Source organism: Corythoichthys intestinalis, chromosome 11, assembly GCF_030265065.1.
Source record: "Corythoichthys intestinalis isolate RoL2023-P3 chromosome 11, ASM3026506v1, whole genome shotgun sequence".
NCBI lineage: Eukaryota > Metazoa > Chordata > Actinopteri > Syngnathiformes > Syngnathidae > Corythoichthys > Corythoichthys intestinalis.
In genome coordinates, this window is record NC_080405.1 from 35,262,971 (window position 1) to 35,285,290 (window position 22,320).

A 22,320-nucleotide genomic window follows, 5' to 3' on the forward strand; every position below is an offset into this window, starting at 1 on the left:
TATATTTATTTTTTTAATTCAATCATTTTCTAATTGTATTTAACGTTACAGACATAATATGTTACACTCATTCAGAGTCTTTTGTTTAGGCTTAAGGTATTATTATCAAATTTATCCCGATAATGGCGGTAATTAGTTTTTTTTTTTTAAATGTATCACGTTAAAATATTTAATGCAATTAATACATGTGATGCACGACCCACTCATGCATTGTCGCGCTCAATCTGTAATGGTGCCATTTTACCTACATAGAGAGATAAAAGGCAGTGTAAAATGAGTAGAGTGAATTTTGGCAGCCTTTGGAGCCTTTTTTAAAAAGGCTAAAGCCTTGCAATTCCTTTCCCTGTGATTAGAAATATCATGGGAAGTGTGGGGAGACAAGTTAGCAATTGATCTTTTTCTTAACACCTTATGTTATTTCCCAACGCAGAGAAGATATATGAATTGGTAGCACTACGCACAGTCATGGTTCCACTTCCCATTATGCATTTGGGTTGAATGGCTGCAGTATCATTGACTGAAAGCTCAACAAATACACTAGATGGCAATATTTAGTCACAATATACAAAGTCACATGTCTTTCTATCCGTGGATCCCTCTCACAGAAAGAATGTTAATAATGTAAATGCCATCATGAGGATTTATTGTCATAATAAACAAATACAGTACTTTTGTACTGTATGTTGAAAGTACAGTATATATTCATCTGAGTTTTATTCATTTTTTTCTTAATGCATTGCCAAAATGTATATGATCGGGAAAAATTATCGGGAATGATTGGAATTGAATCGGGAGCAAAAAAAAAAGCAATCGGATCGGGAAATATCGGGATCGGCAGATACTCAAACTAAAATGATGGGGATCAGATCGGGAGCAAAAAAACATAATCGGAACAACCCTAGTTATAATTGTATGTAGCACTTTTGGCAATTTCTATCATGTCTTGTTGGCTGCACTTCATGGCACTTCAGCTCGCAATTCAGTTTGACTTAAAGGTAGTTCATTAGTGTGTCCAGTTATGAAATTTAAAAGGTCAGTTGATAAAAATTAACTTACAGATGCAATCTTTGATCCAGGGAAAATTCATTTTGCCAATTCTGAGAAGTGGTCAGCAATAGTTGCAGGCAAATTGTGTTCTTCAACAAATTGGCACAATGATATCTCCACTTTCGTCACTTTTCATTCTGCAGACTTCATCTTTATGACCAGTGTTGTTAATCTTACTTAAAAAAAATAAAAAAAATAAAAAGTGATTAATTACAGTTACAAATTACTTCTCCAAAAAAGTAATTGAGTTAGCAACTCAGTTACCTGAATGTAAGAGTAATTAGTTACTTGGCAAAGTAACTGGTGTTACCTTTCATGTTTTTTTCAAAAAAGTGCGTATATTAGATAAAAAGTTACTAAGGTTCGTTAGGAAGGTTCACTACAACAGAGCCTTTCTGAGAAGTCTACTGCTTTAAAATGGCGGCTGTTTACTAACGCCGCCGAGTCTGTCATTTCGTATGTAGTTCGATATGCATGTTATATCTAGTGTAGCATCACGTGGACATAGATTGTAGGCTGTCGGTTACAGTCAGGAAATATTGGAGCCACCTAGCCTAGCATAGCGTTTGCAACAGCGTCACAACACTCTTCCCTCCTTCTTACTCCCACTCTTCTCTCTCCGTGTCTCTGACTTTTCTTATTCAATAGTAACGCGCATTGTCTTGTTGCCGAAACGGTGACAAATTCCGAACGGAGAAAAAAAAAACGTAATGCACGAAAAACGTACAGATTTTGAACGCACGGCGTACACATTTTAAAAGTCAGTGCTCACTTGTACAAATTACACAAAAACCGTACAATTTAACAGGTATGCATGAGTGTGCACCAGATAATTGTTTTGCCAGTTTGTGTCTAAAAGCAAGCATTCCAAGTACTTTGTAGGTCGACAGACGGATAGATAGACGGATGGATAAAGCCGCTAGTATTGCTGTATGGAAATGTGAGGCTCACTTCCCTCCCAATTAGGGCAGTGATTTCTGAAATGCCATAATACCCATTAATTAGCCGGCTGCTATTTTCTCAGTGATTTGACTAATTAGTCTGCGAGGCGCTACACTATCTGGACCATTATTATTGGGTTGAAGCAATGCAAATACGCTCACTCGTGTTCAAGTTGACGCGCAAACACTACAGCGCTTGCAGTGTGTATGCATTTGTGACAATTGCCTACAGTTGAGTGACCCTATTTTAAGTGACACCATTACGCGCTTCAGCACATATCACGCAGCGTGAGAGGGTTAATGGTGAAGAAGCGGATGGTTATGAACAGTTACACACCGTTCACCCTCTTTATTCTCCTCATAACGTCTTAATGTATGTATGTGATATACTAATGAAAGCGAGCAAACAGCAGTGCTGGTCCGTGCCCTCCTCTGGGAAGCTTTAAACACCTTGTAATGACTCTGCAAGTGTGTGTGTGGTGCCCTCCCGCGTGACAGTCCATCACACTCTCTCACTGGACAGGCAGGCCACTGACACAGCGCCATGAGGCCGCTAAACCTTTTCAATCACTTCCCCACTTTTCCCCTCTGTCAGGTGCCAGATTGATCTGTTGTTGCTCTACAGGCGTAAAGGAAGGATAAAAAAAACTTTTAAAAATGGGCTGGGCTAGGGGCTTCCCACGTGTGACGAGAGCCATCTTAAAGATTATTAATCATTGTCATCAGTAATGTACCCGAAGCCGCGCTGTTGGTCGCCATGCAGCTTATGTGTTTGCATGTGCAAGTATGAGCTCACACTTCTCGCCGCCCCGTGAACTTCATAAGTGTCCCATCACCACTTTAATCAAATTACTCATGAACCAAAATTGACAGTTTTCATTAATTATAAAGGATTATTCTAATTGCGATTCAAATTTATTCATTTAGAACAGACGGCATTCAGTAATGTTTCAGGAAATTTGCATATTAAATGGAGAGGGGAGGCCATTAACTATGCTAATATATGCATGATTCCTTATTTTGTGATTGGTGGGCCATATGTAGCAAGCTGGGGGAGTGCAGGTGAGGAATCTAGAAGGAGCTGTAATATGTTTGATAAACACAGAGGGACACAAGGCCAAAACACACACACTCACACAAGCCCTGGTGTATCTTCGTTTACGTCTCACTCGCTCTTTTCATATTTCTCCCTTAAGACCCATTGGAGTTGCAACTTTTCACCCAAGAACAAACACAGTGCTCTAATTTAGTCCCAGATTTCTGATCCTCCTGAATTTAGAAAGGTAACCTTGAGCCCATGAGCACTCACAGTCATAGTTATGATTTAATACACTGCTTAAATGGAACAAAAAGAAAGAAGAAGTTTTGCAAGAGTACATTCATCCGCACAATGTATGGAGCGGGTCCCGCGTTGACACAATGCTCTTTATCAAGCTATAAATAGTGGATGCATTATGCATTGAGTTTAATGTGTAGTTAAATCAACAGTGTTCAATATGAATAAGCTCTTCGTCCAAGTTAGAGAAGGGAACTGGCAGCATATGCAGTTATTCACAGAGTATGTGTTATGGCTGTTAGTAAAAAAACAGAACATTCATATTAATATACTCAATGATGGTGATAGACATCCAATCCATTCTGACTGGGAGAGACTGCCAGTGGATGATCGCCTGGAAGCCAATGAGTTGCTTTCTGAAATACAGTGGTACATCGACACACGATCTTTTCGGCATCTGTCGTAAAATTTGACTTGCCATTTGTTTCTACATCCGACGACATGCTCAAAATACGACGATTTATGACAGCACCGCAGTTCCTTTGTCTTCCCGCGAGGACGCACAGCGGATTTTCTTGTGAGAGAAATCAACATGGGTTCCAACAATGTTAGTGAAGGTGGTGAAAAAATGAAAAAGCTGAGGCTTACCATTGAAATGAAGATGGAAATGATAGGAAAATAGGAGCGTGGTGTGCGCATCTGTGAACTGGCTTGACAGTATGGCCGTAGAATGTCTACAATCTTGGCGATCCTCCTCCGTTTGCCAGTTTTCATAAGTTAAGGTGACAGTTATTATTATTGTAAGATCGCCAAAGGAATCGCCAGCTTCGTCAGTTTTTTATTCGTTTATTTCAGAACTTGTGCAACACAACATGCCTACTGTCCGCCGCAGCTGACACCTAACAACCGAATACGAAAAGCGTAAGTAAAAACTCTAATGCACTCTCTCTCACTCCGTCATCAGCCACGCGGTGCGTTCAAGTACACCACGGAAAATACATCCGCCACATTACAACACAATTCGTTACATTATTATAGGTCATAGACTTCATAATGATATTGACGGGATGCAAGGCCTGCATTGTTGGCATGGTCATCAAAGCTGACCGAGTGGAATGACAAAGAACTTTTTCCGTTGAAAATTCTCGTAAATAAATGCTTAAAACCCTGAATTCTTTATAGATATGGACGTAAAAGAGCCTCGATTCTTGGTTAAAAGCAAAAAAAAAAAAAAAAACGTGCAGGTAGCATTTATTTTATGTAAATATTGTAAGTATAATGCCAGTGCTGTAGCGGCTAATATCCCATTGATTTTTTTTTCACGTTTCAAAATGCATGCATGGTACGAAAAATATAATAATTACCTTGAATCCTGGAACAAATCAATCCTGAGACAATCCTTCATGTTTGTATGTGGTACAGCTTTCGTACTTTTTCAACATAAATCTGGCGGTGGATCGCTGCATGTGTCGCTGCGACCGACTGCGAATAACTGAAGCGGATTGTGGGATGGCCCCCTACTTGAGGCGTGGCGCACTGAAGGTCGAATCTGACCCGTCAATATCATTATGAAGTCTATGTACAGGTATTATTGTAATTATTATTCGGAATTTTATTCATAATTTATTTGTTTTGCTCTTTGTAATTGCTATTTGCAATAGTATCAGCAGCATTTAATAAGGATTTAATGTAGGTTTTCAGGCTGTGGAACGAATTAATGGGATTATAACGTATTTTTATGGGAAAATCCTGCTCGACATACGACCATTTCAAATTACAAACAAGGTCCTGGAACAAATTAACTTCGTATGTTGAGGTACAGCTGTAATTTTACAGTAGTTTCAACAGCAGGAAGGTTATATTTCTTTAGTTTCAGTATTTCCAATATTTCACAATTCTAATGATTTAAGACTGATTCCATTGAAGGCTGTTTTTCGATAACGCTTCCTAAAGGCTTAAATATACCAGGCGCATCTGTGGCACGTCAGCAACACGGTGAAACGAGCCTGTTAAAGTTTAGCAGTGAGTGCACACCAGTTATGAAGCTACTACGTTTCGGACGCGTCCCAGAACTAGTGAAACGTGTCGCACTGGAAACGAACGGCAGAGTTTGTTATTTGTCGCGAGACGCAAGCCTCCTGCATCAATACTACAAGTTAGGATCAGGCAGATCCGAAGTCACTCGTGTAAAAGTACGGTGGTTCTGGTCGATTTTTGAAATAAAATTAATTTAATTTTATTCATTTCAGTGTGGCGCTTTAACTTGAAAAAATGATCAATTAAGCTTTTTAAGTTTATAAGAAAAAAATTGATTCATTGTAAAATACATGTTAAAATTGTTGTCATTGCAATTTTTTTTTCTCTTTAGCACGGGACTTCTTTATTTCTTCTTTCATTCAGAAAGAAAGTTGACCAGTTGTATTGTTATCTTTAAATTAGGGCTGTCAAAATTATCGCGTTAACGGGCGGTAATTAATTTTTTAAATTAATCACGTTAAAATATTTGACGCGATTGACGCACATGCCCCGCTCAAACATTAAAATGACAGCACAGCGCAATGCCAACTTGTTACTTTTGTTTTTGGGAGTTTTGTCGCCCTCTGCTGGCGCTTGGGTGCGACTGATTTTATGGGCTTAAACACACATGAGCATTGTGTAATTATAGACATCAACAATGGCGGTCTACTAGTTTATTTTTTGATTGAAAATTTTCCAAATTTTATTAAAACGAAAACATTAAGAGGGGTTTTAATATAACATTTCTATAACTTGTACTAACATTTATCTTTTAAGAACTACAAGTCTTTCTCTCCATGGATCGCTTTAACAGAATGTTAATAATGTTAATGCCATCTTGTTGATTTATTGTTATAATAAACAAATACAGTACTTATGTACCATATGTTGAATGTATATATCCATCTTGTGTCTTATCTTTCCATTCCAACAATAATTTACAGAAAAATATGGCATATTTTAGAGATGTTTTGAATTGCGATTAATTACGATTAATTACGATTAATGAATTTTTAAGCTGTAATTAACTCGATTAAAAATTTTGATCGATTGACAGCCCTACTTTAAATACCCGCAACTCTCGCACGTTCTTGCAATCTTCGCGTGAACCAATCGAGCCGCTCCACAGACACTCTGCTCGTAAAACCTATCCAGTGGAAATTCGTCAGCGGTGCGTTGATGTGCCGGCAACACTCAAGCGCCGCAGACGCGCCGGGTGTATTACAGGGGTAACTCTCGTGAAGTCTAATCTTGTGAGATTTCGCTGATGGAAGATGGACGCTTAAAACCTTTTGCGTGTGGGTGTTGTCTTTTACGACGGTTGCCATGACTCTTTTAAACAAAACATAACAATGGATGATAGCACAAAGGCAAATTTGTATGTTTGCCAAATGGCACATATAAGTGCTTCCTGAGATGCAAAATTTAAATTTCGTTATGAAAAACTGGTAATGGAAACTCCTGAATATCGAAAGAATAACCAAATATCACAAAAAAGTGTTTACGTTTGGTAAATGGTGTTATATAGCGCTTTTCCACCTTTCAAGGCGCTCAAAGCGCTTTACACTACATCGCCATCTACCTACTGGTGACGCAGCACCAGGAGCAATGTGGGGTTCAGTATCTTGCTCAAGGATATTTAGGGGTGTTCATCAGGGCAGAGAATTGAATCCACAACCTCTGGTTTGGGGGACAACAAGTCTACCACTGAGCCACGCCATCACGTTTCATTAAGTGTTTTTTCAAAAATTTCGATATGAAGATAGAGAGCAATGGAAACACTTTTTTTTTTTTTTTTTTACAGAAATAGATACCACAAAACATGACGTACAGATGAAAGGTTTTGGCAGTTTAGCAGTAAAATCTTGAAGGATAAGACTTCACGAAAGCTTTGCTGCTTTTTCAGAAAAAAATGCCTTCTGTAGTAATAGACTTGAGTCTCAATTATATTTGTGCAAAATATTTCAGTGATGTTTTTTATTTCATGACCAAAAAATGTAATGGAAATGCAGCTAATGAATTCACAGACGAACTGTGGATTCAAACTTTAGAATGACTTGTAGCACATTCATTAAGCTGTATGATGCCACGTGATTGTGTACGTCGTGTCCTGTGGCCTATGAATTCGAGAAAAATAATGTATTTCCATTACACTCTTATGTTGTATATTTTTATTAGTATCAAAACCTTTGAAAAACCTCCTCTTGAAAACTGTAAAACCTTTTTTTAGCGATATAAATGTGTTTTTTTCGAAAGTCAGACATTTCCGTTACCGGTTTTTCAATGCAAAATTTTGGCTTTGCGAATTTCTAGGGGAAATAAACACGGTCACACATGGTCACAAATGACTCGGGGCTGTGCGGTGGCATCCACCCAAGCTGATGACAGGGCCATTATTCACCGGTCAGTCCCACGAGTGCAGTGTTTGGGTTGGACAGGGTAGTGGAGCGTCCCGGCTTGGCAGGATGTCGCTGAGGTGAGAAGGACCAGGACCCTTCATTACTCCTCTGATCTGGAGGCCGGCAGCCCCCTCTCTTTTGCTTCTCACTGCCTCTGTGTGTCAGCCTGGTGCGCTCGGTCTCTGTCTTCATCAGATTAATGGGCCAGGCCCGACAGAGGAAGTGTTTCAATCAGCACCGCCTGCCAAGCTTGTCCATCACTCAGACAGCCACTTATTCCTCATGGCATACGAAAGCACACACTCTTACATGTTTGATGTTTATTTGGCTGCCTTTTCGGCCCTTCAGTGTGCCATGGTGTAAAAAGCAGGTCACCGGTAGCAATGTTACCGAGCTACAAGTTGTTGAAGCCAGCGCTGACAAGCTGGACACGTTTCACCTTCTGTCTTTCACTGCGCTCTCAGTTGAATTTTGAATGATCCTTTTCAGATGAAATGGATGAAACACAATTTGTTAAGTGTCTCTGGGACTTCTGTCCCCAAGCTACGACTGCAAGTCCAACTGCAGCTGTATCTCCCAGGCGAGGCTTCTCCCGAGCGTCGACGACACCGTGCGGATTCGTCCGACCCGCCGTCTCTCTTCTCCAGGGTCCATTTGTTCTGAGAAATATTTAACGACGGGGCAAATTCGGCTGACATGACATGCACAGACAAGGCGGCAGATATGGAGGAGTGGGAGGATGGGACGATGCGGCGACCGAGCTGGGAATGAATTTTTCAGCGTAGTGAGATGTTCTATTTGAATAAATCATGACACTTAAGATAGACATGAGGGCAATATAGAGGTGCTCAATGCTACTTTGAGGAGTTGCACTCCGTAAAATCCATCTACCTGTCTGTCTGTCTGTCCTTCTGTTAGGTTTGTAACTCACCAATCTCACAAAGATATAATACGATATTGATTCTTCGGACAGCGTTACAATATTATAAAGTTGTAATATAATTGCTGGTATTACAAAGTTTGCCATGATTCGATGTGATTTGATTCATGGTCTTTGTATGTACATGTTCAACCTAATCGTTACTCTTCAAGCGATATCAAAATTGCTATACAATTTGGTGATTAACAATTTTGTTAATGAAACATTTCAGACAGTGAATGAAAACCACTTTTTTACAAAACGGCATATCTAAAACATGACCGTATTGATCGATGTTTTGATACACTTCGCATAACTTATCAAAATATCACCATATATCGATGAATCGTTACACCCCTACTATGTGTGTCTGTCCATCTATTGCGATCAGAGCTATGAAACACCATTTTTATGACGATATATCTACCCATATCAAAGCAATAAAGATACAAAGCAACTTTGTGTACAGTGGTACCTCGACATACGATCGCACCGACATACGATCCTTTCGACATCGGACGTAAAATTTGACTCCTCATTTGTCTCGGCAGCATCGCAATTTCATTGTTTTCCCACAAGATGGACGCACAGTGGATTTTTCTTGTGAGACAAATCAACATGGGTCCCAAGAAGGTTAGTTCAGGTGGTGAAAAAAGGAAAACGGTTTACCATTGCAACGAAGCTGGAAATGATACAAAAATATGAGCATGGTGGGCACATCCCTGAACTGACTTGACAATACGGCCGTAGAATGTTTAGAATCTCCACGCTCCTCCTCTGACCTCCGTTCGCCAGTCTTTGCCAGCTTCTTCAGGTTTTTAATCATTTATTTCAGAACTTATGCAACACAACATGCCTACTGTCCACCCCAGCTGAACAAAGTGAAAGTAAAAAGTCCTCCGTCCTTCACTCTGTCAAGTCAGCCACTCGGTGCGTTCAGGTACACCACACAAAAACCCATCTGCTACTGGACTGTCTCAGAAAATTAGAATACACAATATTCTAATTTTCTGAGACAGTCCTGTATATTGTTCTATGTAAAGGACGTCAGCCAAGGTCGGCCCCCCACATTTTTACCACGCCAAATCTGGTCCCCTTTGCAAAAAGTTTGGACACCCCTGCTTTAAATGGTGGATTAATGTATAGGACTGTCTCAGAAAATTAGAATATTGTGTATTCTAATTTTCTGAGACAGTCCAGTACATTAGAACCCCATTCGTTACATTATTAGAGGTATTATTATTATTATTCCACATATTATATTATTATTCCCATGTTTATTTATAATTTATTTGTTTTTCTCTGTGTAATTGCTATTTGCAATAGTATCAGCAGCATTTAATAATGGTTTAGTGTAGGTTTTCATGCTGTGAAATGAATTAATGGGATTATAATTTGTTTTTGTGGGAAAATCCTGCTTGACATACGACCATTTCGACTTACAAACAAGGTCCTGGAACGAGTTATATTCGTATGTAGAGTTACCACTGTAATTTTAAAGCAGCTACTACAGTAGGAAGGTTCTGTTTCTTTAGTATCAGTAGCTGCATTTCCAATTTTTCCACATTTCTTATAATTTAAGACTGTTTCCATTGACGGATGTATTTCGAAATTGTTTTCTAAAGGCTGAAATACACCAGGCGCGTCATTTTTATTTATTTTTTAAAACCTGTCCTGTTCAGCTTATTGACACGGAGAATGGAAATGTAAGTGTCCGATCGGTCTGAACAGTTTTAATGTATCACATGGGCAGTGGCGCCACCAGGGAATGGTCAGGGGTGGCCACGGCCCCCCCTATAAATATGTTGGCCGCCCCACTGGCCACCCCGCTTGCCAGTATATCGTTAGATTGTTGTAGCATAAATTATGCATTTCATCCCAAATGTACAGCCAGGACTATGGACTATGGATTATGGACTATGCACATTAAATCATTAGTAACATCAAATATTACACAATACATATCAGTAGCCGTGTCCTTAAGTCTTTCTGATAGTTTTCCCCTGACCTTTTTACTGCAATGATATAATGAAAACCTGATTATGGCTTTTAGTTTTGGTGTGCCACCCCAAGATTTTAAGTGGCCCTGTCTGGCCACCCCTATGAAAAATTTCTGGAGGCGCCACTGCACATGGGAGTATGACATACTTCCATTGTTATCATTTAACGTGCCTTGTTTATTAGGAGAAAGCAGTGAAAAAGAAGGAGTTATTGGGGTTCAGAAGAAAAGAGAAAAAGAGAGAGACAGAGGAAGCACAAACAACAACAAGAAATATGCCTACACTAACTATGAATAACTATGAACAAGCGACGCGTTATACTTACAGATGTTTTGTATTGGGATCGCTTCCGATTCTGTTTCGAACAACGAATCGATATATCGATCCAGATCAAGTAATTGTTACACTGCTTTTATCCATCCACGGATCTCAACGTGAATTGGACGTTTGCAATCGTGTTCATGTCCAAGGGCCAGACCCAAAGACAGACCAGGTTCTGGATTATTAATGTCCCTCCTGTGGAGCCAAGGCCCCTCCCCCACCTAGTCCCCTCCCACACCCCTGGGGTCAGCCTTCGTGGCTCCTGGTGCAAGGCTCCCCTCATAAATCTCCTTAAATTAGTGTGTGCGTGTGTTTATGTGTGTGTGTGCTTCCAGACTTAAATATGTACTGCAGGAAGGGAGACAGGTCACCAGGAAAACAAGGCAGGCAGGCAGGCAGGCAGGCGGGCTCACGGTTGAAGTGTCAGTGATGCATGGCGGAAGGAGGGAAGCAGAGAGTTGCGGAGCCAAGAAAGAATACGAGAAATGACATACAAGGGGAGGGAAAGAAAACGCAGAAAACAGAGGAAGGACATTTTATGTGACATTTTCCTCTCCCCAACGACCTGGCGTTACATTGTAGTTACAAATATTTACACTTAATTTGAGGCGCCAGTGACTTCATTAGGATGGATTTCCTGAACAAATCACATTGCTTAATTGCCGGAGAGGAGGATGTCCCATTCCTCTACCTGCCTAGATTAGTTCAACATGTCCCACGGTGGTTAACAGGCGCAGGGAAGTGCTGTTGTGTCACTTAGTTAACCTTGGAGATAAATGGCTCCCCTCCGGAGCGCACTGAATTACACACCTCATGAAGCATATTAGGGGCCTGATACAGAGCTTTTCTTGTGGAGATGATGTGTTTGGCAGAAATGGTTGGAGAGAGGCGGAGAAGGCTGAGTTATGGCATCACTATTCTTGCGGTGTGTGTCAGCATCGTAAGAAAACTGACAGCAGAGAGGGAGAAAAAGAGAGAGAGAGGAGCAAATAATAAAGAAATGTGACACAAAGACGTGCAACACAATGAGAACAAGAGAGAAGATGAATCAACTGCAACTACTGAGGTAGATAAAACCAGATCGTTGTAAAGTTCCGCCTCGTGTTAAATTTGACAAGGAAGTATACTGTTCTCCTCATTTGTGACTAATGTAGGAAAATTATTAGAGAATTTAACACAATGGTCCCTTTGAGGCTTGCTTGCTGTTGGCTAATCACATAGACATTCTGTATCTCTACCCGAGTAATAATATTTTGGTGCTACAGGGATTACTTAAAAGTTGTGTTATAATTGCTTTCCTTGTTTTGTTTTTATGGGCAGAGGGTGATTTTGTGTTTAATTGCTCCAGAGTGACAAATAATGCCAGCTCATGATGAAAGTGTGAGATCATTAAATTACTACAGTATAACACTTCCACTGCGTGTGTAATTCACCCGTTTGCGCTGCTGCACATTTTTTGCCATGCGCCGTCAAGAGGCCGGGCGGTAATTTACACAAATTCACTTCCACAGCCATTTCTGGATTTGGGAGTTAGAGGGGAGAAGGGGGAGGATAATTACGGGAGACTACAATGGTTTTATTTCATTTAATCCAGCCCATGAAGCAATTTGCAGCGGTAATATTTGTAGCAGTGGAGTCCATGCAGTTAAAACAGCGTGAAACCTGCCAGTGCCCAAAAACACAAGGTATTTGGAGGAGGTGGAAAAAACAAGCAACACATTGGCCGTGATTATGTGTAGATGCAAAAATGTGCTTTGGGAATGTTGTTCAGGAAAATCTCCAATCCCTATTTAATGTGTTCAAATGAAAAGTTGAAATAAGTACTATGAAACTAAAAAAGATGATAATAAGAATATTAAAAAATAAGAAAAATCAAGAATGAAGAGTTTGTCGGATTTCGGTGTAATTTGACGAACGACTTTAGACAAGTTGGTCGAAACAACTATGTCATTTTTAACGCGTAAGTCCGAGAAGAATTGGGATTTTTTGTTTTTATTTTGTAGTATTTTAGCATTCCGTCAATACTGACTTCCCAAACATGGAAGTGTGATGTCATTTACAGAAGGCAACAGAAGACATGACAGACTTTATCCAGAGCAGCACCAGCGATAATAATATTTCCAGGGAAAGTACCCGTTCAGGACCGCTTTTTTGTGTTGTTGGCAATGACGAGTGTTCTCAGGAAAGATTATCTACAATTAATCCTTACACGTTTCTACCTGGGGCGTCAAATGACAACGATTTACTCGGCACAGAAGATGGTGGCGATGACGCCGATGGGCGGCTCGACACTTCACGAAAGGAACAGTAGTAAGCCTAAAGCCCCTTTCACATACACAAAAACGTTATTTAAATCCCAGGATTTAAATGGGCAGGCCTTGTATGTGAAAGCCAATTTCCCGGGTCGACTGACATGAAGATTTAGTGGACATTTCACTGGTCGCGTCTTAGTATAATGTCCGGGACTTTCCCGGGATGAGGCGTATGTGAAAGCAAGCGTTAAATTCCTGGGTCACAACACAAGACAAAAAGCAGTAAACAAACATCACAATTATCAGCATAGGAAGCTGGAAATACAGTAGCTACAGTGCCCTCCATAATTATTGGCACCCCTGAAAAAGATGTGTTTTTTTACCTTCTAATATACATATATTTTTTATTCAAATAATATGGGACCTTAATGGAAAAAAAGAGAAAAATCCAACCTCAAATACAAGTGCATTCAGTCAGAGGGGAAAAAAATCCCACATAAAGAAAAAATTATTTGACATCAAATAATGTGTGTCACAATTATTAGCACCCCTGGTGTTAATACTTTGTACAACCCCCTTTTGCCAACAAAACAAGGTCTGGGGACTGAGATGGCCATGGGAGGAGCTTGATTTTGTGTCTGGTGAACCATTTCTGTGTAGATTTGGCCATATGTTTAGGGTCATTGTCTTGCTGAAAGACCCAGTGATGACCCATCTTCAGCTTTCGGGCAGAGGGCAACAGATTTTGATTTAAAATGTCCTGGTATTTCAAAGCATTCATGATGCCATGCACCCTAACAAGGTTCCCAGGGCCTTTGGAAGTAAAACAGCCCCACAGCATCACTGACCCACCCCCATACTTCACAGTGGGTATGAGGTGCTTTTCAGCATGCACATCTTTCGTGGCACGCCAGACCCACTTAGAGTGTTTGTTGCCAAAAAGCTCAATCTTGGTCTCACACAAAAATACACACGGTCCCAGGCTTCCACTGGGACAGTGTGCTTTGGTCAAATCTACACAGAAATGGTTCACCAGACACAAAATCAAGCTCCTCCCATGGCCATCTCAGTCCCCAGACCTTGTTTTGTTGGCAAAAGGGGGGTTGTGCAAAGTATTAACACCAGGGGTGCTAATAATTGTGACACACATTATTTGATGTCAAATAATTTTTTCTTTATGTAGGATTTTTTTCCCCACTGAATGAATGCACTTGTATTGAAGGTTGGATTTTTCTCTTTTTTTCTGTTAAGGTCCCATATTATTTGAATTAAGAAATATACATATTAGAAGCTAAAAAACACATCTTTTTCAGGGGTGCCAATAATTATGGAGGGCACTGTAAATTAAACTTAAAACATAACAAAATTAAATTGCTACCGGATCATAGAGCCGAGGAAGAGAGTCCATCGTCCATCTTTGGAAATGTGTGGTTTATATTGTTGCCGATGTTAGGGTCTGCAAGTGCGGAAACAACTTTGTACCTCAAAGCACAAAACAACGGTGGGACGCGTTCAAGGGTTTATTGAATACAAACAAAAATACACGTGATCGCGAAAAAAGGTGGATAACACAGTGGGTCCGTTACAGCAGGTTGACAGGGATAAAGAATACTAATTTAAGCAGTAGGCAGAGAGCATTCAAATACCAGCACAACGTAGGGGAATTCTAAACAAGGGCGGCGGACAAACAAGCTAGCAAATGCACGAAATCCGAGAGTACAAGGTGTTGAATGGCGTGCAGCAAGTTAATATCTCAGCACCCTTCTCTTGGATCAATACAGTCTTGCTGAGCTTGAATTGGCTGCATCTACGACGTCGGGAATGCTCCCACAACCGGCTCTGTAACAAAACACGATTTGACCAACATTGTGACAGCCTATGCCGACCAAAAATGACGCAATGTCTGAGTTAAAGAATCGCGCAGCAGCCCTCCCCACACAGGGATTGCCTATTCGGCAACACAGGACAAGCTTGTGAAAGTGTCAAAACCGCTTCATTCCCAGGATATCTCTATATGCGTGAAAGCAATGACGTGTGTAAATCCTGCATCACCTCACACGGTAATTTACTGGGATATGTTTGTGACAGGGGCTTATGTCTAGCATTGTGATTTTTCTCCAGTTATTCTGTGATATAATTATCAATAATTGCAACAACAAACAAGATTTAGTAAATGTATCAAATTCACATGAATAGACGACTTACCGGCTGTCCTATCTACTTCTGACAGGCCAGCAACAACAACAACAACAACAAAAACAGGTCGCACTTCAACAAACAGCCAGTGGGATTTGCCCTCTAATATGGACAGAATTGTATCAAATTTCAGAAATAGAAAAGCCAGTAAGGGTCTACTTAGTCTTAAGTCTTTGAAAAATCATAAAAAGGCTTTCAAAGCTGTCGTCGCTGAAATGTTGAAAACAAAGCAGTGATCGAGAAGCCGGAGAGAAGTTCTTCCGCTTGACTCTCACAAAAGATGTTTGGGTCACTGATAGAGTCTGTTGCCTTCGTATGAGCAATTCATCACTATGCATCGAGATGACATGATGAATCTCGCAAGTAAAATCCAGAAAATCTTTTGCAATATATGGCAAGGATAGCATACTACTATACTTCAGTATTGGAGTGCTGGCAAGGTCTTCTCTAACTGACATCATCAGGTAGCAGCTGGTAGCAAAGCGCGTCCCTTGTTGCTAAGGTGTTACACTGGCAGTAACTCAAAAACTTCGCGGTCAATTAATTATTTTTTTTTTTTGTAATATGCGTTTTGACACAGCGGGTGATGCATTCAATCCAATTTAACCGAGTAAAATGCTCAAGAGTTGAACTCAACCTTTTAATTTTTTTTTTATCTGCAATGTATTCATTTATAATTTATATATTGTTAAATAATAGAAATATATACTGTACATAATTAGTCTTTATGGGGTTAACTTAAGTGTTTTTTTAGACCAAAAATTGCTCTATAAAGGCCTAGGCCCGAGTTATGATTCTGCGTTGTGGTGACAGCGAAGCAACTACGGCGTCAATGAGCATTCGATAGTTCTGCGGCAAGGGAACTCGCTGCTCTGTAATTCACCGCCAAGCCACTAGAGGGGTGTGGCGTTGTGTTTGTACGTTTTTGGGGGACTTGTCGACTTCCTCTAGTTTTCTTATGGCTACACAACAATGCTAACTGAGAAAAAAAAAATGTTTCAGAGGTGGTCTGTCCGACTGTTGATGCCGCACAGAGACTTCTAGCCTCGGGTGGAATCAGGCAAGCTGTAGTAGTTAGCTTAAAACTGGCGTCAAGCACTGTGTCCAGCGTTTTGTCCGAGGTCTGCAAAGCATCGTGGACAGCCCTCCAGCCCGATTTTTTGCCGTGTCCTACAACCAGTGGGTGGGAAGCCATAGCAGATATCTGGTGGCTATGGAACTTCCCAAACTGCGTTGGAAGCCTTGATGGTAAACACGTTATCATAAAAGCACCGAGGAACTCTCAATCAGTGATGTGTCAAATGTGTGAACTGTCTGTTGTTGAAAATGAAACATCAAAACAACGCTTTTGACACCAAACCTGTGCTTTATTATTCATATACCTGAAGTGGGAAATGTAAGTAAGTCACAGACTCACAGCAAACATATGTACTCAATAAATGATTAAGTGCACCAACCAAAAAAACGAAATAGAGTGATAAAAAGCTGGCAGTTTTTGCCAACTGTGTCATCGCTTCGTGTGGCCATTCGCTTCCGAACACACACATACTTGTCTCGGTGGTTCTTCCATTTTTTTATGCAATCGCTGACCTCCAGCCCTATATTTTCAGCAATCTCCTCCCACAAATTGCTTGCCATTTGGCAATCTTTATAATGTCTTGACGAGACATTGTAGAAGTTGTCGTACTTGCTCTTCAATGGTACTCTCGTCGGCTTGGTCCATTTTTGGGTGTAACAAAACAATGTTTGAAAATGGCGGTGATTTCACGCTGAACCGGAAACAACAGTCTGAGCGGACCAATCACAGTCCATCTGCGCCAAGTCAAGATTTTGTTGACACGGCGCGGCAGGCTACGGCGGAGGGTCGTAAATCGTGTCTGCCTTGATGGCGTAGGTCTGCTGCAGAAGCATAACTCGGCCTTTAGGGTGATGAGAATTTCAATTTTTATTATGGTATTTTCCAAACTAAGTTATACTCTTTTTCATTGGTTAGCGTTTCCTGCAACTTATACTCAGGTGCGACTTATTCGTTTTTGCTTTTTTTCCCCTGCAAACTGACAGTTTTTCAAAAGAGATGCATAAAATGAAGACTTTAATGGATTTGGTCGTGATTTTGAGTGAAATTGAAAGTTTGGTAAACAGGTTACATTGTGTCGGTTATGCTAGGATAATGATAACTGATAATATGTTAGGTTAGCAGATGCCCGTTTAGCCTGTTGTTCTCTAATACATTATTCTCCCTCAGTCAAACTGTCAATAAACTAGTTTATTTGTAGCTATACAGTATATTCTTTAACTGAGGTGCCACAAAAATCAAAAAGTGAAAAATAAAAATCACTTGCAAAACACGCAAATATTTTTTTTTTGTGTGTTGCCATTCCATTGTTTTTTTTTCTTCTTTTTTTTAATCTCGACTCCTGTTCAGTAAACAATCTTTAGAGGATAAAAATATGATGAGTTGAAATGAGAAATTATAGGCTATCATCAGCATTCTGTCCATACTTACTGGTCATCTGTCAATCAGATTATCCATAAATCCTTGCAGTAATCTCTTTGCTATTGCATATCAACATGCATTGCCCTTTTATCCCCCCGTCCTTACCCACCCACTACGTCGATCCATGTACTGTAAATGTGCAGAGGGCTGATTCCAGTCCCTTGACACCCGTAGTGATGAGATAGAGCACCGTGGAATCAACATACTGCAGTTTTGTAATGTTTCCGTGCGACTGATTCCAGACACCTTAAGTCATGTAAATAATGAATCAGATGATCCATGTGTGGGACATGCTGGCATATGGGCCCTTCTTGCTCTTTTTTTTTTGTACAGAGCATCTCAGGTAATATCCCGAAACACCTCCTTTTTCTCACTTGATATTTAACCTCCTGATTTTGCCACCTATGACTGCATTGACCTTAGCTTTCCTACTTTCACTTATGCATCATTCCGCGATCATAAACGCCTGCGAGGAGGAAAAGGAGGACACTTGGGGAAAGATTGGAGTCAATGAATTAAACAGGAGTGCCGATAGGAAGGTTGAGGATGTAGTCCGCAGCTGTCTGCGAAGATGCCCTTTGACCCATCATGGATAAGGAAGTTAGGAAACCCTCAGCCTGTGGGATTCAAAAGGCACTGTTTAAAAAAAAAAAAAAAAAAAGGAGAAAAAACTCCATCTCTCAGCTTCATGAATTATTGAGCTATTGGTCCACAGCTTCTAAAATATACAGGAGGGTGGTCTGTCTCTCCTTTCGGATTTCACATACCCTCCACTTCGTCCTTTTTTCCATCGGTTTCTTCATCTACCACCACCCCTTTTTCAGATTTAGTGTATCTTCTTTGCACCAACAAGATTGTAAATCAGAACACAAACAAAGCAGGAGGGGGAAGAAGAAGGCAGCGCCAAAAGACACTTTGTTATTCAGATCATAAGAGGGTTTTTTTTTCTTCTTTGCTTAAGGAACAGCGTCTACCACTAACCAGCTGTCATGCATTTAAAAGTTGTCAGGGATAAATTCACAAGTTCTTGAGTTACATCAGACGCATGTAATGCGCACAACAGAAGGGCGGCCCTTGAAATGAGATGGAACTCTGCTCTGTTCGTTTATCTTTGTCCCTTTCTTGTTTTTCTCTCCTCTGTGTCTCACTTGACACGCCGCTATATGTGCGCATGTGACACGTTTGCCAGTGCATGATTATATATCTGAGGCGAGTTCGCTCCAAACGCGCTGCCCAGTGCAGAATCCCAGCCGTAATAAATGAACAGAGGGGAGAAAATAAGACATAAGAAAGAAAAGCTGAGCAAAGGAGCGATTCTCTCTCGAGCTGGTGGAGATCTGTATTGTAAGCACTTTCGGCTGTCAGCACTTCTTTGAGCTACCTCAAAGGGAGGATGAGGAGGGGCACAATCAGGAAATGTAGCTTTTCTTCTAAAACAAAAAAAAAAGGGAAAAAAATCCCTTTTTTGAGGGTTCCTGTTTATTTGTTCACAGTGCTGTTTATATTAGTCATTCATTTGATAGTGTGATTTATTTGTCAGGTAGACAGACAATGCAGCAGTGTGAAGCAGGAGAGATTTACTGTAGAATCTGTGAAGGAAGAAGTTGTCAAGCTTCAAGCAATAGCGTGGAGGTGTGTGTGAGGGGGGGTGTTAGAGAATAAATTGCCAGCCATCCTCTTTCTGCTTTTCAGGCCTCCGGTGCCCCCCCACACGCACCCCCGCCCCCCTTTACTACTCCGACCCACCCTCCTCCCTCCCTCATTAAGTATTGATGTGGGTAGCCATACTTGCCATCTCAGCCTATTAATAATGCATGGCAGGTGCTGTTGATGTGGTCTCTCACACTGAGATTGAGAGCGGCAGGAATGGCAACACTGAGCCGCGTAGTAGCTACAGTACAACCTTCGTCACTGGGCTCTGCTATGAGGGGGAAGAGGGGGGGCTGCATCTGCCCATTTGAGTTTATGGCAAGCTGTGACAGCAGCCCCAAGATGGATATACAAGGTAGCATCTTACTCAATATCCCGGAGCAGTTTTTACATCCAAAACTGCCTTTTGTCATAAAGAGCTGATGGATGAGGCTGCGGCATGCCGTGCGTCAGCCCTGTCTGCCACCGCTGCTGCTTTATTTTGTTTTCTTCCTGTTTTATGTTTTCGCACAGACACAATAGTTTCACTGATAGTCAGGTAATCTCATTCAAGCTCAACAACTAATTTTTGTTGCCTTTTGTTCCCTGCATGTGTGCATTTAGGTTCTTCCTCAAGTTCTTCTTGAAGTGCAACCAGAACTGTCTGAAGAATGCTGGCAACCCTCGAGACATGAGACGTTTTCAGGTGAACTGCAATGTAGAAACATAGTATATATGACGGTTCACTAAATCCAGACCTCGGTGCCACTTTTCTTGTCGTGTTTTCCACATCTCTCTCCCCTAACACACCTGAATCAAATGATTATGTCATCAGCAACCTCTCCAGAAGCCTGATAATGATCCTGATTATTTTGATTCAGGTGCGTTGGAGGAGGGAGACATGGAAAACACGACAGGAAAAGTGGCACCGAGGTCCGGATTTAGTGAGCTCTGGTATATAGTATGGAAAACGCTAAACTGTAAATAGAGTAGAGCTGAAACGAATACTCGAGCAACTCGAGTAACTCGAGTTTAAAAACTGATCCGAGTAATTTTATTCACCTCGAATAATCGTTTATTTTGACAGCTCTAAGCATCACGTTTTGCTCGGACTACTATTAATGCGGGATAATGCGCTGATGTCACGTGCGTAGAGGAAGAAGCAAAAAAAAAAAAAAACTAACTGCAGCCGACAGCCGCCACAAACGACGGCGACGTTGCTAAATACTAGCCCGCAGGGATGCTTAGTTGGTTGCAGGTAGCGTCTGATGAGTCTAATAGAGATCACATGTATGTTGAACTAGATGCGCATTGACTGACTCGGCCGCGTCTGGGCAGCGTTAGTAAACAGCCGCCATCTTAAAGCAGTAGAGCGCTAAGCGCTAATAAAGAGTGCTAAGCGCTAATAAAGAGCGCTAAAGCGCTAATAAATAAGATTAACGTTACTGTGACTAGCTCACGTAACGTTAGCCCTGTGGAGGGCTAGGTTTCTATTAATTATGACCAGTTTCGATGCGTGGCTAACGTGTCTTACATAGCCTACAGGCTTTAACATAACATAGCGTTGTGGAGTGATGAGGATGTAAAATAAAAACTCAATATTGCTAACTATCAATTTTAGCTCAATAGTCATTCCTGGATAAAACACCAAGTAGTACTAGTCCCTAATGTGCTCCAATACAGCCTGTATCATACATTTATTTTGAACACTGCAAAAAATTCTATCAGGACTTAACAGTTTAGACTAACTTAAAACTTAACTAGAACTTAAAAATGGCTTGACACAAATAGAAATTCAATTGAAACACGTGGGAAAAAATCCTAACTTTTAAGTGATGTGTGTTATCAAGCGTAAAGGCATTTTTAGGTGTATATATATATATATATATATATATATATATATATATATATATTTTTTTTTTTTTTTTTTTTTTTATAAGGTCTAAAGGTTTTTTGAGTGAAAGCAGTGAATTAGTCTTTTTTTTAATTCTAGTTACATCTGAGATGCAATTGTTGGCTGTTTTCAACAATATACATCGAAAATAAAGACATTGATTGACTGAAAATGGGTCAAGATTAGATGAAATGTCTTGTTTTCTCATGTATATCTATAATTGCTCTTCACCTAAAAATGTATTTGTTTTATCCGATTACTCGATTAATCGATAGACTTTTGAGTCGATTACTCGATTACTAAAATATTCGATAGCTGCAGCCCTAAAATAAAGGAAATGATTTGGGCAGAAAAAGAAGCGTTCGACCCACACTTGAGTTGTTCAGGGCTGTCAACAGACTTGCAGGGGCCCGGGGACAAAAGACCATTATAGGGCCACCCCACCCCACCCCTGCTACCGGGGTCTCACAACAACATACGCAGTACTTTTAACGCTTTGCAAGCAATGACAGTGTAAATTTTCAAATTATTTAATTTGAGATGGACAGGTAAATTTAACAGACCGTAATGTGATGTGAAACAATATACAGTGGGGAAAATAAGTATTTAGTCAACCACCAATTGTGCAAGTTCTCCTACTTGAAAAGATTACAGAGGCCTGCAATTGTCAACATGGGTAAACCTCAACCATGAGAGAGAATATGAGAAAAAAAAAACAGAAAATTACACTGTTTGATTTTTAAAGAATTTATTTCCAAATTAGAGTGGAAAATAAGTATTTGGTCACCTACACATAAGCAAGATTTCTGGCTGTCAAAGAGGTCTAACTTCTTCTAATGAGGTCTAACGAGGCTCCACTCGTTACCTGTATTAATGCCACCTGTTTTAACTCATTATCGGTATAGAAGACACCTGTCCACAAGTTCAGTCAGT

The 22,320-nt window shown here is 40.5% G+C and overlaps 1 protein-coding gene across 5 annotated transcripts in view; it reads left to right on the forward strand.

Annotated features, from left to right (window-relative positions):
* Positions 1 to 22,320, forward strand: part of ebf1a (EBF transcription factor 1a) — a 146,986-nt gene that overhangs the window by 49,277 nt on the left and 75,389 nt on the right. For all 5 annotated transcript variants that reach the window (XM_057849685.1, XM_057849682.1, XM_057849681.1 and 2 more), the window contains exon 7: positions 20,118 to 20,199. In XM_057849685.1, the coding sequence (XP_057705668.1) occupies positions 20,118 to 20,199 (82 nt within the window). The remainder of the gene's footprint in view (positions 1 to 20,117; positions 20,200 to 22,320) is intronic.